A 15,618-nucleotide genomic window follows, 5' to 3' on the forward strand; every position below is an offset into this window, starting at 1 on the left:
TATGGCGCATTTACTTTGCAGTTTAAGTTTTATTTTCGTTTTTTTCACTCGTTCATATTTTATTGCTGAAGTATTGTTCTGCAGTAGCGGGATACAGTAATATTCTTTGTTAGAGTATCGGTTCGTACCAGTCAAAACTACAAAAATTTAACTGAAAACAATGAAAAATTCTCATAATTCTAAAATATTCCCGGGTTTTTCCCGGTTTTCTCCCGGATGAAAAAAATTTCCGGATCTCCCTGTTGTCCCGGGTCGTATACACCCGCCACTCCAAAGGCCACAATTTGACCCTTTTAAAACTCGCTCAGTAGAACAGACACCACACATGTAATAGCAGAATTAATGTGTCGTGTTGCCTGTTTTCATTGTATGTTTGGAACACACTTGGTCACGAGGGCTATCTTCACTGATTTACTTTCTCGTTCAGCGCGTCTTAATACCACCCAAACCACTAAGATGTGTAATTATTATTGAGCTCAGTAGGAAACACGAGTGCGTATTACTGCCCAATTGCCTAATTTATCCACACTTTTGCGCCACAGTGAGACTTCGGATGTGAGCATTCCGTATTAAAGGGTAGACACAGACTGTGCTCTAGTAGCTATGCGACTGCGCTATCTGTTGGCGGACGACGTTGGAACTTATCAATACACCTACTATCCCCCAGGTGGAATATCCTCTCATCGGATCAAAATCGACGTCTTTTCACGTGCACTATTTTTTCCGGTAGTGTATTATGATCCCATAAGCCTTGGAAATGATTTGGTACACTAGGTGTCATTATGCTTAACATTCTACTAAATACCATATGGGTGTAGTCTATTCTCTAGCTAGCCGTACTAGCCAGCTGGTTGTGTTATGAAGATGAACTAAATGGTAAACGCTACTTTGTTCACGATGAAAACAAAAAAAAGGCAATTTTAAGAACTAAATAAGAGAGAGGGTAAAAAAGAAAAGAGGAAGAGAGGAAAAGAGGAAAAAGTCATGTACGGCGACGCCCACTCGTCCGAAGTAAGACGCCAGCTCGCCCACTGAGTAGCACCTTCAATCAAGTGTGACTGTGCTGGGGCGGAGCAGTGAACGTAGAACCGGTGGCTGGCCGGCACGCGCGCGACCCACCGTTGCCCTGGAGACGGCCCGGCCTCAGCGCAGCGCAGCGCCGCCCCTACCCCCACCCCCGCAAACCCCGCGTATCGATTGCGCGGGGCGTGTCGCCAGCTGATACCGCGGCGGAGACGGAGGCGACGCCCGGAACGCTCTTTAAAGCAAAAGAGTCCAGCGCGCGCCGGGGCCGCAGCCCACGTAAACAGTGCCGCTGTGTGTGGCTCGCGGCTTTACAGCCAAGTGCTCGCGCCGGCCTGCTGCGTCAGCGCCAGTTAGCACGGCACTCGATCCACATCAGAGGGCTACCGCACGCCGTGGTTGAGATAACAGAAGACACTGCTTACAAAAGCTAACGTCGCACGTCGCATCTGTCAAAGGAACAGCTTTCCTCACACCATGAACGAAGGACTGTCTCAGGCTCATTTCTTTGTCTTGCAACATTTCTAAGCCGATACATAGTCCGATATTTCCAATTCATTATTCGGAGCATTAGGACGCTACTGATAATCTCCGTGGAGTGAAACAGATGCAAATGTACAATTTCACGTACACGTAACGCCCATAGCAATTCATATGCTTTTATGGACTTGCGTCCATACGCTAATCACGATCAAAGAATAAGTTGTTGACGAGTTACGGAACAAGATGAGGTTAAAACAACTAATTTAACGAACATTACGCTTAAAAAACTGTGGGATTACAAAAATTCTGAAAATCAAAATATACATTTCGTAATAGTCAAAATAGAGTAAATTCATTTCCGACAGCAGAACAATTGGTGAAACTATGTGGATAATTGGCAGGCGATCACATTATTAACAAGGGGAGGGGCTGACGCGTGGGTCACCGATTTTCATCTAGTTTTGCAATGATGTGCTATATTTAAAATAAAGGGGCACGTGTTTTGGCTTTTTGCTAGACGCTTCTTAGTTTCTGAAAATAATCGCAGTCAAAGTTAATGAAGGAAAATCGTATTTTCAATGCTACACACCGAAAGATTGTCTAAAAAGAAACATTTTTATTGATACGGGGTCTAAAGTTAATAATGTTTGAGTTATTAACGTTATTTTCTGTTTTCAAGCTGTAAGAAGAGTACCTATCGTTCTATGAGCGCAGAAGAGCGAGGTCGGCAGTCGAGCAGTGGAAGCATTAGACTACCAATCCTTTGGTCGTGGTCTTATTTTCATTCGATTTTTTCACTGTATCTGATAATATTCTGTTAATGGAAATACCTTTCTTTTTCCCTTTTTTTGAAATAAAACATTGGGAGGTGTGATCATTAACCAAATAATTATATGTAACGTGAACGTCGTGATACAGGACGCGCTACGACAGAATTGTCGCACATGATGATGCTCAAGGAACCTGCACCATTAAAGCGGTATCATCGAAATGTACCTCTTTTTGCCAATCGTATGACTTACCTACAGTTAAAGAATTTCATCGCAGTATTTCAAAATCATGCGACTTCACAGCAGAGCACATAATTATAAGGTATGAAATTATAATAAAATCCACACCTTTAGCTGCTTACAGACGTTGATAAATATCAACGGGGACAGTTGAAAAATGTGTGCCACGACCGAGACTCGAACCCGAGATCTCCGGTCGGGGCACACATTTTTCAACTATCCCCGTTGATATTTATCAACGCCTGTAAGCAGCTAAAGGTCTGGATTCCAATTTAATTTCATTCTTCGATAGCTGTAAGATCACCAATGGCATCTGTACAGATACCAGCTTCATAATTACAAGGTAGACTTGATGCTATCGGAATTCATGCGTCGGTCCATAAAAAGTTGTCCGCGTCTGTCTTCCAAGATACGCTTTTGATGCGCTTGGTACGCACCCAAATTGATAACTAACATTTGTTTTTAACAACGTGAACAGGATACTTTCCACGGACGATGATTCGCCTGTTTCTATGATAAGTTTCACCCCAATGATTGTGAGAACACTCACGAATAAACAATTAGTTAGGATTATGCAATAATATACTTCAGGTGTATTTTTGAGCTACGTATCACGATCAAAGTAACTAACAATTCATTATACACTCCTGGAAATTGAAATAAGGACACCGTGAATTCATTGTCCCAGGAAGGGGAAACTTTATTGACACATTCTTGGGGTCAGATACATCACATGATCACACTGACAGAACCACAGGCACATAGACACAGGCAACAGAGCATGCACAATGTCGGCACTAGTACAGTGTATATCCACCTTTCGCAGCAATGCAGGCTGCTATTCTCCCATGCAGACGATCGTAGAGATGCTGGATGTAGTCCTGTGGAACGGCTTGCCATGCCATTTCCACCTGGCGCCTCAGTTGGACCAGCGTTCGTGCTGGACGTGCAGACCGCGTGAGACGACGCTTCATCCAGTCCCAAACATGCTCAATGGGGGACAGATCCGGAGATCTTGCTGGCCAGGGTAGTTGACTTACACCTTCTAGAGCACGTTGGGTGGCACGGGATACATGCGGACGTGCATTGTCCTGTTGGAACACCAAGTTCCCTTGCCGGTCTAGGAATCGTAGAACGATGGGTTCGATGACGGTTTGGATGTACCGTGCACTATTCAGTGTCCCCTCGACAATCACCAGTGGTGTACGGCCAGTGTAGGAGATCGCTCCCCACACCATGATGCCGGGTGTTGGCCCTGTGTGCCTCGGTCGTATGCAGTCCTCATTGTGGCGCTCACCTGCACGGCGCCAAACACGCATACGACCATCATTGGCACCAAGGCAGAAGCGACTCTCATCGCTGAAGACGACACGTCTCCATTCGTCCCTCCATTCACGCCTGTCGCGACACCACTGGAGGCGGGCTGCACGATGTTGGGGCGTGAGCGGAAGACGGCCTAACGGTGTGCGGGACCGTAGCCCAGCTTCATGGAGACGGTTGCGAATGGTCCTCGCCGATACCCCAGGAGCAACAGTGTCCCTAATTTGCTGGGAAGTGGCGGTGCGGTCCCCTACGGCACTGCGTAGGATCCTACGGTCTTGGCGTGCATCCGTGCGTCGCTGCGGTCCGGTCCCAGGTCGACGGGCACGTGCACCTTCCGCCGACCACTGGCGACAACATCGATGTACTGTGGAGACCTCACGCCCCACGTGTTGAGCAATTCGGCGGTACGTCCACCCGGCCTCCCGCATGCCCACTATACGCCCTCGCTCAAAGTCCGTCAACTGCACATACGGTTCACGTCCACGCTGTCGCGGCATGCTACCAGTGTTAAAGACTGCGATGGAGCTCCGTATGCCACGGCAAACTGGCTGACACTGACGGCGGCGGTGCACAAATGCGTGATCATTGCTTGTACAGCCCTCTCGCAGTGTCCGGAGCAAGTATGGTGGGTCTGACACACCGGTGTCAATGTGTTCTTTTTTCCATTTCCAGGAGTGTATAAACGTATCTGATTATTAGTCAGATCTCCCGATGTTCTACTTTAAAAAGAGCAAATAAAAGTATTCTGATTATCACGATATTGTCAGATACACCGAAAAAAATATAGAATGTAAAAATCCACGATCAAGAACAGAACACGGACGAAGAGTTTGGCAGTCTACTGCCTTGTCCGCTCGACCGCCGACCTCGCTCTGCTTGTTGCTTAGAAATAGGACTACTGCAAGTACAGCATGAACACACAGAAACGCTAATAACTGGAACATTGTTAATAGAAAGTTTGTTTTTAGACGACATTTCGGTGTACAGCACTGAAAATACCACTTTCAAACAACTTTCACCTCAATTTTTCAAAAACTAGGGCTTGTCTAGCAAAAAGCCGAAACACGTCCTAGTTTCAATATAGACCGTCCTTGGCAAACTTTATCTTAATCGGTGACCCGCACGTCAGACCTTCCCCTTGTAAGAAAGTGCTAAAGAAAGAAGAACAGGATTTAACGACATGGCCATAAAAGACGGAGCAAAAGCTCTAGATGGGGAAGGGAACCTGCCTCGCCTCGGCATTTGCTCGAAGCGATTCAGGGAAACCACGGAAAACCAAAATGCGGGTGGCCGGCTAGGGATTTTAACCGCTGCCCTTCCTAATGCGAGTCCAGTATCTAACCACTGCACCACCTCACTCGGTGAGACAGCTGTCTAGAGGTCTGCCATATTCTTAGGTGGCGGATGCATCCCAGAATCTCGATGGCCAGTTTTTGCAGTGGACATCGTCTGCAAGAAATTCTACCGACAAAGGAGAAAAGTCCCATATGTATTATCTCACCTAAAAGCCCCTGGATGTTTTGGACGCATCCGTCCAGTCACAAGAGGTGACACACCAAATACTCTTCAAATATTTAACGGCCGCCGATGAAACCACACGAGCAATAAACAACACTCTAACATGTTCCTATGACTGTACCGAATATAATTTGTCATTCAGCGATATTGCGATGAGGAAATGCTTGTAATCTGAAATAGGATTCGTCAGTGAAGAACACATTCCTCTCTTTATTCATAGCGAAGTGTGTTACAACATACTTGTTTGAGAGATTCTCGGGTGTTGCTGATCAGTCTTATCAGGCTGGAATAATATGTACGGGAGATAAAAGATCCATCGAAGAACAGCGCGTTTCGTCACGGGTATTTTAACTGACGCAATAGAGTTACGGAAATGACCATAAAAGTCCAGTGGCAGACGACACAAAAGAGTTGTACGTCACCGAGATGTTTACAGTTTAAATTCCGGGAGTATACTTTCCACGAAGAATCGGGCAACACTACCTCTCGCATACGTCTCGTGGACTGACTACAACGAGAAAAAAAATCAGAAACTAGTGATCATATGGAGTTTGACCGATACTGCGCGCGTTATTCCCGGCTAGAACAGGAAAGGGGGTGGCGGTAATCAGAAGTACTCTCAGCCACACACCTTGAGGTGTCTTGCTAGAGAAAAGTTCAAATAGTCCGACGTTTACTTCCCGGATTCCACGAAAAATCAACACATTTATGCATTGTCGTCAGTGAGACACATGCTGCCAGACTGATGACACGCAAATCAACTGTTCTGGGCCTCGTCATTCTTGCCATCGTTGGATTTCACCTTATAGTTCAGGCAAGATATTTTACTATTGTGTATATTATTTTTTGGGGACCACGTGCTGGCCTACGACAAACATTCCCCTATACTTATGAACTACCACCGAAGGCTCGAAATGTGACTTTCTTCCTCATTCAACGTTTATGACAGTATGGTCAATGTCTTATCTGCTACGACAATTCCAAGAAATGTTGCATGCAAAACTAGGTCAAAGTGGTGTCATAGTGGTACTAGGTCGTCTCCATACAGTACAGTCCCCACAAACTCCAACACACCACTGACACACAGCGGGTATCAAGCACTACTTAAAAACTCATCCAGTACTCTCCCAGTTCCGAAGCGTAAGTCTTTTTTGTAGAGACACCTAAACACGCGTTTAAAGTGATCCCTCGCCTTTCATTTCCAGTTTCCTTTTAGCCTTTATTATCAACGATTGCAGGCTAGAGTAGGTCAATATCCTAAAGTCATCATATGACACATTAAGAAGCTATTGCTGACACCATCCAGTAACTTTCTTTCGAGTACCTTTACCCATGAGACAGATGCTTTCGAAATCTCATCTTAATTTTACGTGATATTCGCTAATGAAGTCTTTAACAAGAAAAAATTAAAAAACGAATACGGAAAATTCGTTATGTACAATTTGAAACGGTCGCCGTATTTTGTTCACAACTGTCACACGTAAACCTTTTGGTGCTTCATAACAAAATGATTTTCTTTTTGTCCAAGGACTATAATGTTTCTGTTTCGACGACGCCTGTGAACTATATCCGTGCGTCTGATGAAAACATACTACCTGGACTATTAGCACTGCCAATAACCGTCGTACAACTGCGTGGGTTGCACTTTCTTTTAATGTTAGAGGAAGAGAGCGACTGCAGTAGCGCTCAAACGTCAACCGATATGCTGAGATCAAAACCAACAATTAAATCAGAGCCGTTTCTACAGCTACAGGACAGCAAACTATGCAGTGTACAATCAGGGTCGTATCTGGAATCCATAGACGCCTAGCTGAACCTGTTATGCGGGCCATATATGGGCAAATTTCATGGTATTGCTCAGAAAAAATTGCATTTTACAACAATTTTCGAATTAAAAGCCTATAACGCAGCGTTTAAGATTTATTATGTAATTCGTTGGCTATAGTGAATTGAGTTGCAGTATTGAGTGTGTCTGTCGTAGGCCAGTACAAAAAGTACCCAAAAGTAACATTCCATAGCAGGAAGATATCTTGCCGTAACTATTACGTGAAATCCTGCGATGACAGCAATGACACTGTCACGAGAGCGTACTTCTGCGTCTGGAGTATCTTCCTGGGTGACTTACTGTGCGTACAAGGCTCAGAACAGCTGATCTGTGCGTCAGTAGTCCGGCAGCTTGGATCTCATTGATGGCAATTCTGGTATTAGGCAACGGCGCTGAGAAGATTAGAATTCTGCAAAATGACGTCATTTAATCAGACGATTAACTGTCTGGTTATTTACTCATACTCTGTTTACAATTTTTTCCCTGTCCCCTAATATTTGACTGGTCTACAAAAGCAATGCTGCTGGGTACTTATGATCCGCGCTGAACTATCACAGCAGCCCGGTATGCCTAAGCTCCTATAAAAGATCTGGGCCACGGCTGTTAACGGGTCATCGAACCCAGCAGCTTCGTGTTCTGGGTGTCTGCAGCAGCTCACGCAACGCACAAAGAGCTTTTGTCGAGACAATAGTTAATGGAAGCACTAAGGACAGATAAGGGACACCACAGTCGACAAGAACGTACCGTTACCGTGTACGTCACCTGACTAGGCACGTCTGTAAACACCACGTGGACTCGTGAATTATTTGCAGCTTCAACGGCAGAGCAATCTCTTCCTTTTCAGCCCGTATCTTAATACGGTTTCTCTTGTCTGACACTGACATCTGCGTCAGAGGGTGAAAAGGCGCAGTTGTGAAGAAAAATAAATGTCAACATAATGGAGGCTAGCCAATGCGGGTAGAGTGCAAATCGATAACTCTGTCTCACGGTCTCTTTGTTCGTCATTGTTCAGAGTAATTGAGTCAAGAATCTTAAGAAAGTACTGCTCACACAACAATGAATTACCAAAATATAGAAATATTTGACGACTCATGAAGAAAATATTAGAAGTTTTGGAAATAAAGTAACAACGAAGTTTTCTTCAGAATTTGACCAACTATGGACCGTGTACAACTTAAGCGTTCTTGGCCATTCTTTTGCTCTGTGTCTAGAACCTCTTTATACTTTCATTTCTTTTCTTCCTCTTCTCCCATGAAATGTGATGAATGGACCATTTCTGTGGTTTCTCTCGAAGTCAATTTATGTTTTTTTTTTTTTACTTTGCTTCTGAATTATTCTGAATTTCTGATTGTTTTCAGTGTACTGACTGCTTTTTAATTATGTAATTGGAAATCCAATTTGAACCACTGCTTCCCAATTGTAACCATAATCTTTTCTATGTACATTTAGAATTCATCTTTTCTTCCAAATAGCAATTTTTATTTAAAATAAGACTCCATGCTTCGGAGTCGTCCTGCTCTTATAGTTGAATTACAGTGCCCGATTTTGGCCTTTTAGGATATCGCTCGTTTATTTCACCGGGTGTTTATAATTAAACTGCAGTTACTCACGGAGCTCCAGTATGGGTTGAAATAATCGTACGGCAGGGAAACTTTGTAGATGTTCTAATACATTAATGCGGAACATATTTACGCTCGGAAGTAAGTCCCATTTTGATCATTAGGTGCTAATCTGCCGCTACACAGCATCACGCCAATAAATCCGGTGTGTTTAGCAGCGGTTAATAATAAAATCAACATTTTCTGCTCACGTCCCGTTTCTAATCCACTACATATGAAAACATTTCTACGCGTCTTTCTTGCACACACAGCATCAGATTTGTACCTGTTTGCCAAAATTGGAATTATTTTTTTCCAGCATAAATCGGTTCCGCATTAACCCATTAGAATATCTACCAAGTTTCGCTGCCATACGATAATTACACTGGACCTCTGTGAGAAGCTGCACTTACATTATAGTCACCCTGTGCCCGTTCCGTGTTAGTTTCTAAATAAAATCTACTTGTATGGCTCATCCTTTGATTTCCTCCTTATCCAGTCGATTGTGCTAGATCCAGTCTGAAGTGTCTGAATTTATATGTCTCCTAATATTCCTGTACTTTACCTGCAGTGCTTGTCCCCTTGGTGCTTGTGTTATTACAACACAGAAAACGTATCAGAAAAATCGAAGCGGTGAGTGCTATACTTTCAAGAAATTTATAGAACGGTCGAAAATGAAATAACGAAAACTATCTTGAAACATCTTTGGGGTAAGAACAGTTGACGTGCACCCGGATTCTATAGGTCAGGAAAGACTTGAAAAGAAACAAAATAAGTGGTACTACGCGAAATTTGTAAGAATAAGGTTTTTTTTTTTTTTTTTTTTTTTTTTTTTAAGCGAGCGAGGTGGCGCAGTGGTTAGAGACGACTCGCATTCGGGAGGGCGACGGTTCAATCCCGCGTCCGGCCATCCCGATTTAGGTTTTCCGTGATTTTCCTAAATCGCTCCAGGCAAATGCCGGGATGGTTCCTTTCAAAGGGCACGGCCGACTTCCTTCCCCGTCCTTCCCTAATCCGATGAGACCGATGACCTCGCTGCCTGGTCTCCTTCCCCCCCCCCCCCCAAAAAAAAAAAAAACAACAACAAGTTTTTAAAATTTCTAAGACAGGAAGGAAAACAAAACTGGCACAAACTGGTCTTGAGAAAGGAAGAAGTAACAGTCAAGGAATAGAAGACGAAAAGAAAGGAACAACGAAAACTGAAATGAAGTTTAAATGTGATCTTTAGAAGGCCTTAACGCAGGAAAGATGATATACCTGTAGATATACGGCAACGGATATAGGCACCAGCCGTTGGAAAGTTGTGTGTGGCATACAGTCAGCCGGCGGCATTGACGATATTTACTCACCCGAGGATGACAAGCTCGCCATATTTCACTAGTGTCTTCGGCTTGTCTGACGGAGTCGGTTCTTGTTCTTCTAATATAGGTGGATCTGTACCATCGGACCTGAGAATGAAGAAAAATGAAATTAACAGCAATAATGTATTGATTGTTTGGTACGCATCTTAAATTATCACAAAAATCATAAGTTGCATCCACGTTGTACTGACAATGACTGACATATATTCCCACATGTGAACAGTTCACTTCTTACTGAGATTAATCACTTGAAGCAAGAGGGCCTGCTTCAAGAGATTAATTATTGTTTAATATATTATTTACAAATAACGTGTTGGTGTCATCTGCGACGACAATATAAGGACGAAAAATAACAGATTGAAGAAATATCTGAACGCGATCGTCACTAAAGCAAATGTTCGCTAAAACACCTGTTCTTTCTTTGACTCTTTACTAAAGTACAGCATACAGGAACGAGTACTAAAGTTACTTCTTCGCGAGTAAAATGAGAAGAAGTGTTTTCTTCCTTCCTATGAAGCTTATGTGTACAATTACTAGAAGAAACGTGACAGTGTAAATGTTACAGGTATTAATTCCTTAAAACACGGTGATTCAATCAAAAGCGTGCGTATAGGGTGTCCCACGAGGAGTAGTCAGTATTCAGGAATATGTCAAAAATGCTCATTTGAAGCAAAGAAACTTTATATGGATATATGCCCTACTCCAAATGTTTTTGAAGGTAGAACACAATGAGATTATGGAACTTATGACTTTAAAAATAACTGGTTTAAATTACATATAAGAAACAGAATGCAAGAAGTTATGCTCAATAGTTCATACAATGTTGATAGAATAAACAATTTTAGTGATCGGGGAGAAATCAAAATTGGTGTCCCACACGGTTCAATTTTGGGACCAACCACACCTATTGCTGTAGCACGGAGGCATCCCGGGCAAAGAGGTAGTTTGGGCTAGAAAAAGCGTCGAAGAGGATGGATGGGATCTCACACACACACACACACACACACACACACACACACACACACACACACAAGCGCGCGCGCGCGCTCGCCACTAACTAAAAAACAAATTCACATTAAAAGTGCTCTACTCAAAAGCAAATTCACATTAAACGTGATCTATCTCGGAAAACATTAGGATAGGTCATCTGTATATTTGCACAACGCTATCCCATGACTTGTTACCTCACTTTACGTGCCTTTTAGCGAGATAACAAGCAAACCAATGCAGTGGCTAGCTAGCAAAATGGTTCAAATGGCTCTGAGCACTATGGGACTTAACTTCTGAGGTCGTCAATCCCCTAGAACTTAGAACTACTTAAACCTAACTAACCTAAGGCCATCACATGCCCGAGGCAGGATTCGAACCTGCGACTGTAGCGGTCGCGCGGTTCCAGACTGAACCGCCTAGACCCGCTCGGCCACTGCGGCCGGCGGCTAGATAGCAGCTTCACACTTTACCTGCCGTTTTTGAAATACGATTATTATTTTTACTTTTGTTTTTCCTTTATCTACCCGGGTCTGTAGAAGATTCCTACACTAATGTTTTCCAGTGTATATTGAAATAACTTTGTCCTTGTTTGTCCACTAGTTGTATGTCTGGTAAACGAATTACAAAAAACGAATAAACAAATGGATAAATTATTGAAATCGTTTTCGGTGACATTCCTGTAGTGTATATTGATACATCATCAACTGCAATTTCCAGTTTTCGAAAAAGTGGTATGTTACGCGTGGTTTGCGCAAAATTATTGCCAACACGTGTAATCTTCAGCAGTGTTGAAGTTTCTTTCCCAAGTGAGAGTCATACGAAGAAATGTCATTGTGGCAAACCTGCATTCGCGCGATGCTCGTGGTTTTCGGAATTTCTGTGTTTCGATTGTTTCTGCGATCGCTGTCACCCATGGGAGTGCACCAAATCTTCCAGAGGAATCAACATATGAATAAAATATAAGAATTATGAACTGTTACACCTGTAACAATGAAATATAAGAGTACGATAATTTAAAAATATTACTACCGCTGAAAATATCATAAACAATAAGTGTATGGCATCCATCGTGAAACCAATTCGTAATTTTAAAATTACTACAACATTCTTGTATCCCCTAACTTAATAAGAAACATTCGTGTAGTAACCTTCTACGGATATGGGTAGATAAACGAAAGACACAACGAAAACAGTGGGTTTCGAACACGGAACGCAGAAGTGAAAGGCCGCCACGCTAGCCACTATGCCACCAGCTTGGCTTAGTTTGTTGCGCGCTAAAATGATCTAAATTACGTTGAAAACTGGGACGATCTTTTTCTCAGAATCAGTGGAGTATATACGGATAAGTCGAGACACGTGTTCGCTTATTTTGGATCCTCTTCCACTGAGGAAACGTTCTGGGAAATCTAGTTATGGCACTTACCGTTTTCTCCTCGTTAGCCGAGGTCGCTAACGCACGCGTGCACACAGGCGCTCGACTAGGGGTAGCCAGTTCGAAGTAATTTTCATTTGCGTGACAGTTGATGGAGTTCCGTTCGTCAGACTGTCCCTTTTGTGCTATCCGAGAGAAACAGGCTATGCGCCAGCACCGGGCTTGAGCCTGTCGTCATGCGTAACAGAAGCTACAATCATAGTCATCCACGCAATTCAGATTCACCCATGACATTCTGAGAAGTCGAGCATATAACTCCACTTGGTCATTTCCCAGGCAGCAGTTGTGGGACTCTCGAATCACCCCTCAGTGCTCAGTTCCAGAGTATGAGACTCACTCACTCTATTCAGTACAGACAAGGAGACACCATATTCAACAATGTGAAAGTAAGAGAGGGAAGTATACAGAGGCAAAGCGTTTTTTATGATATTTTAGGTGGTGCTGGACCGTGATCCTTCAGAATATCAATTGAAAATACGGTTCTTTTAGTAGTATGGCTCACTGCCAGACAAAAATCTAAGAGACTGGCGGCGCTTCAGTAAACGGCCAGTCGGAAGAATTTTATCTGTCATTTCTTTCATCCTTGGCAATGTCTGCTAATGTGATAAAACGCCGAGTTGCGCCGTGGTTGAGAGTTCATGTTAACCTATAGGTCCCATCACAGTATACCACCTCCAATCGGAGATGTACAAATCCTCCTCCTAGACGTGCACCGGAGCAGAATGGTTAAAGCAGGTCAACATGGGTTTCCGAAGGCTGGAAAGCTTTACGAGTCAGTTCTGCCTGCTGCACCTGCTAACAGTGCGTCTAGGCAGGTGCATGTCTGCGTTATTAGTTTCACTGCAGCTTATTTATCATAACGGTGGGATAAGCAAAATGAACATACCAAAATTAAAGAAGAACGAGGAGAAATTAAGATTTGGATACTATATATCAGTCACGAAACACAACCCAAGCCCAAGAAGGGAAAAGTTTTTTGTGTGTGCATTAGGCACCTTTAAATAAATCGGAAGGTGTTTCGCAATGCAGAATCTATAAAAAGTTACTTAACACTCATTCGGGAACTTCGATTATGTTACGAACGTGTTTGTATATTTGACCAGCAGTTTCCTCACTACATAAATATTTTGAAGGACAAAAACTTGGTGGCTGCCCAGAGTGTGGAAATGTATACTAAGGACTTGAGGCCATTTAGCAGTAGATGGGCTTTCTAAATTTAGGGGAAACATTTCCTGAAATAGGAAGAAAAAATGGCCCAGTTGATATTAAGAACCACATCCTGGTGGTATGCAATTTAATGCCAAGAAAGCTTAGCCTGAAAAAAAAGCTGTTTCTTTGAGATATCTACTTTTTAGATTAAAATAATACGAAAAGCGAACCTGTGTTTGATAAAATGCATTTGGGGAATTTAGAATGAACTATTTTGGCCACTTAGAATGAATTTAGCGAACCCGCAATACGCATCATGGTAACTGGGGTGATATTTGGTTGAGACTGGACTACCTAAAGTTTATTTCAGTTGGCACTGCAGTGTAACAGACGTCTTCAACTTCTTAGGTGCACACGGTGTCGACTTTCAGCGGTCGTTATGCTTACAACAGCAAACATGTCTTAATATAACCCGATTATGGTTCGGACTAAAAGTAGCCAGTAGTAATCGAAGGAGGGTGAAGTTACAGACAAAAACCATTCCTGTCGAACTAAACAAATAGGCCCTAAATAGGCCGAAAAGGAGAAAAGGAAAACAACTGACAAATAAAATGCACCATTTTCTGATGCACAATGACCCAAAATTAACATATATTTCATTGAGCCTCATCTCATGATACTCGTAAAAGACGACTTCCGAACCCTAGTCGTAAAACTACAACGAAACCTCTGCCACCAATAGGGATCGACGTGATTTTCAAATCACGCTTCGTGTTTATTACAGCTTTACCTTTTATTAGGAGAGCACTCACTACCTGCTTCAAATCAACTGCAGATATTGCCTATACTACGCCTTCTCTTGGAGTAGTACTGCGCGGTAGGGAATCTTTACCGTACAGGACTGACGAAGGACATCGAAAAAGTTCAGAGAAGGTTAGCCCGTTCTGCATATTTACGAAATAGGGGAGAGAAGAATCGCGGATATGATACGTGAGTTGGGGTGCAATCATTAAAAACACAGGCTTTTTTTCATCGCGAAACTGCGATCATCGTCTTTCTCCACCAAACGCCAAAATGTTTTGCCAATTCGCACCTACATAGGGACAAATGACCACCGTGTTAAAATAAGACAAATCAAAGCTCACATGGAAATATTTAGGTGTTCGTTCTTCCCACGTGCAATTCTATAGTGGAAAGGTAGAGAGGTCTGATAGTAGTTTGTACACCCTCTGCCCTCTCAATTTTGAAGTAATGATAGATACTGTCATGGGGAAAGGTGTTCATACACTGTCGTTCATACAGAATAAATTTTTTTTATTAGAGCTAGACATAATCAGATATGTTACTTGGAAAACTAACAGTATGGGGGTTTCCTTCCGATTCCGTTAAACGTAAAAGGATTAACTAAATTAACCTTCCGCAAAAACTACACATATATTCTTTACCAGCTGGCTTCACACAGTGGGGGAAAAGTTTTCATACATACAAAGAAAACTACAATGAAGGCTACATTAATACAATGACGATCTTAATACTTTGTAGGGATTCCTCTTGTATGTATCACTTCTTTTAACATCTTTGGCATGGGATGAAACTTTTTTTTTTTTTTTGTTAGTCTCAGAGGAAATACTTATCGATTCTTGTTGCGGACACGGTTTCAGAGCAATCTTACTTTGTATTTCAGGTTTTCTAACCATTCTTGCAAGCGTACTTCAAAGATGTTCAGTTGGACTGAGGTGAGCGCTAAGTGTTGGAAACTTGGGAAGTATGGTACAACAACCACAGACGAACAATTTCCGCTGTATTCTTAGGGTCACTGTTTTCTTGAAAGTAGTCCTTTTCTTTTGCAGATTTTCCCTCAGGATATTTGAATACTGAAATCTATCCAAGTTATCTTCAACAAAAA

The 15,618-nt window shown here is 42.7% G+C and overlaps 1 protein-coding gene across 4 annotated transcripts in view; it reads right to left on the bottom strand.

Annotated features, from left to right (window-relative positions):
• Window positions 1-15,618, bottom strand: part of LOC124794874 (protein pellino) — a 451,201-nt gene that overhangs the window by 186,676 nt on the left and 248,907 nt on the right. For all 4 annotated transcript variants that reach the window (XM_047258555.1, XM_047258553.1, XM_047258554.1 and 1 more), the window contains exon 2: window positions 10,130-10,228. In XM_047258555.1, the coding sequence (XP_047114511.1) occupies window positions 10,130-10,228 (99 nt within the window). The remainder of the gene's footprint in view (window positions 1-10,129; window positions 10,229-15,618) is intronic.

The sequence above is a fragment of the Schistocerca piceifrons genome, chromosome 4 (genome assembly GCF_021461385.2).
Source record: "Schistocerca piceifrons isolate TAMUIC-IGC-003096 chromosome 4, iqSchPice1.1, whole genome shotgun sequence".
Lineage (NCBI taxonomy): Eukaryota > Metazoa > Arthropoda > Insecta > Orthoptera > Acrididae > Schistocerca > Schistocerca piceifrons.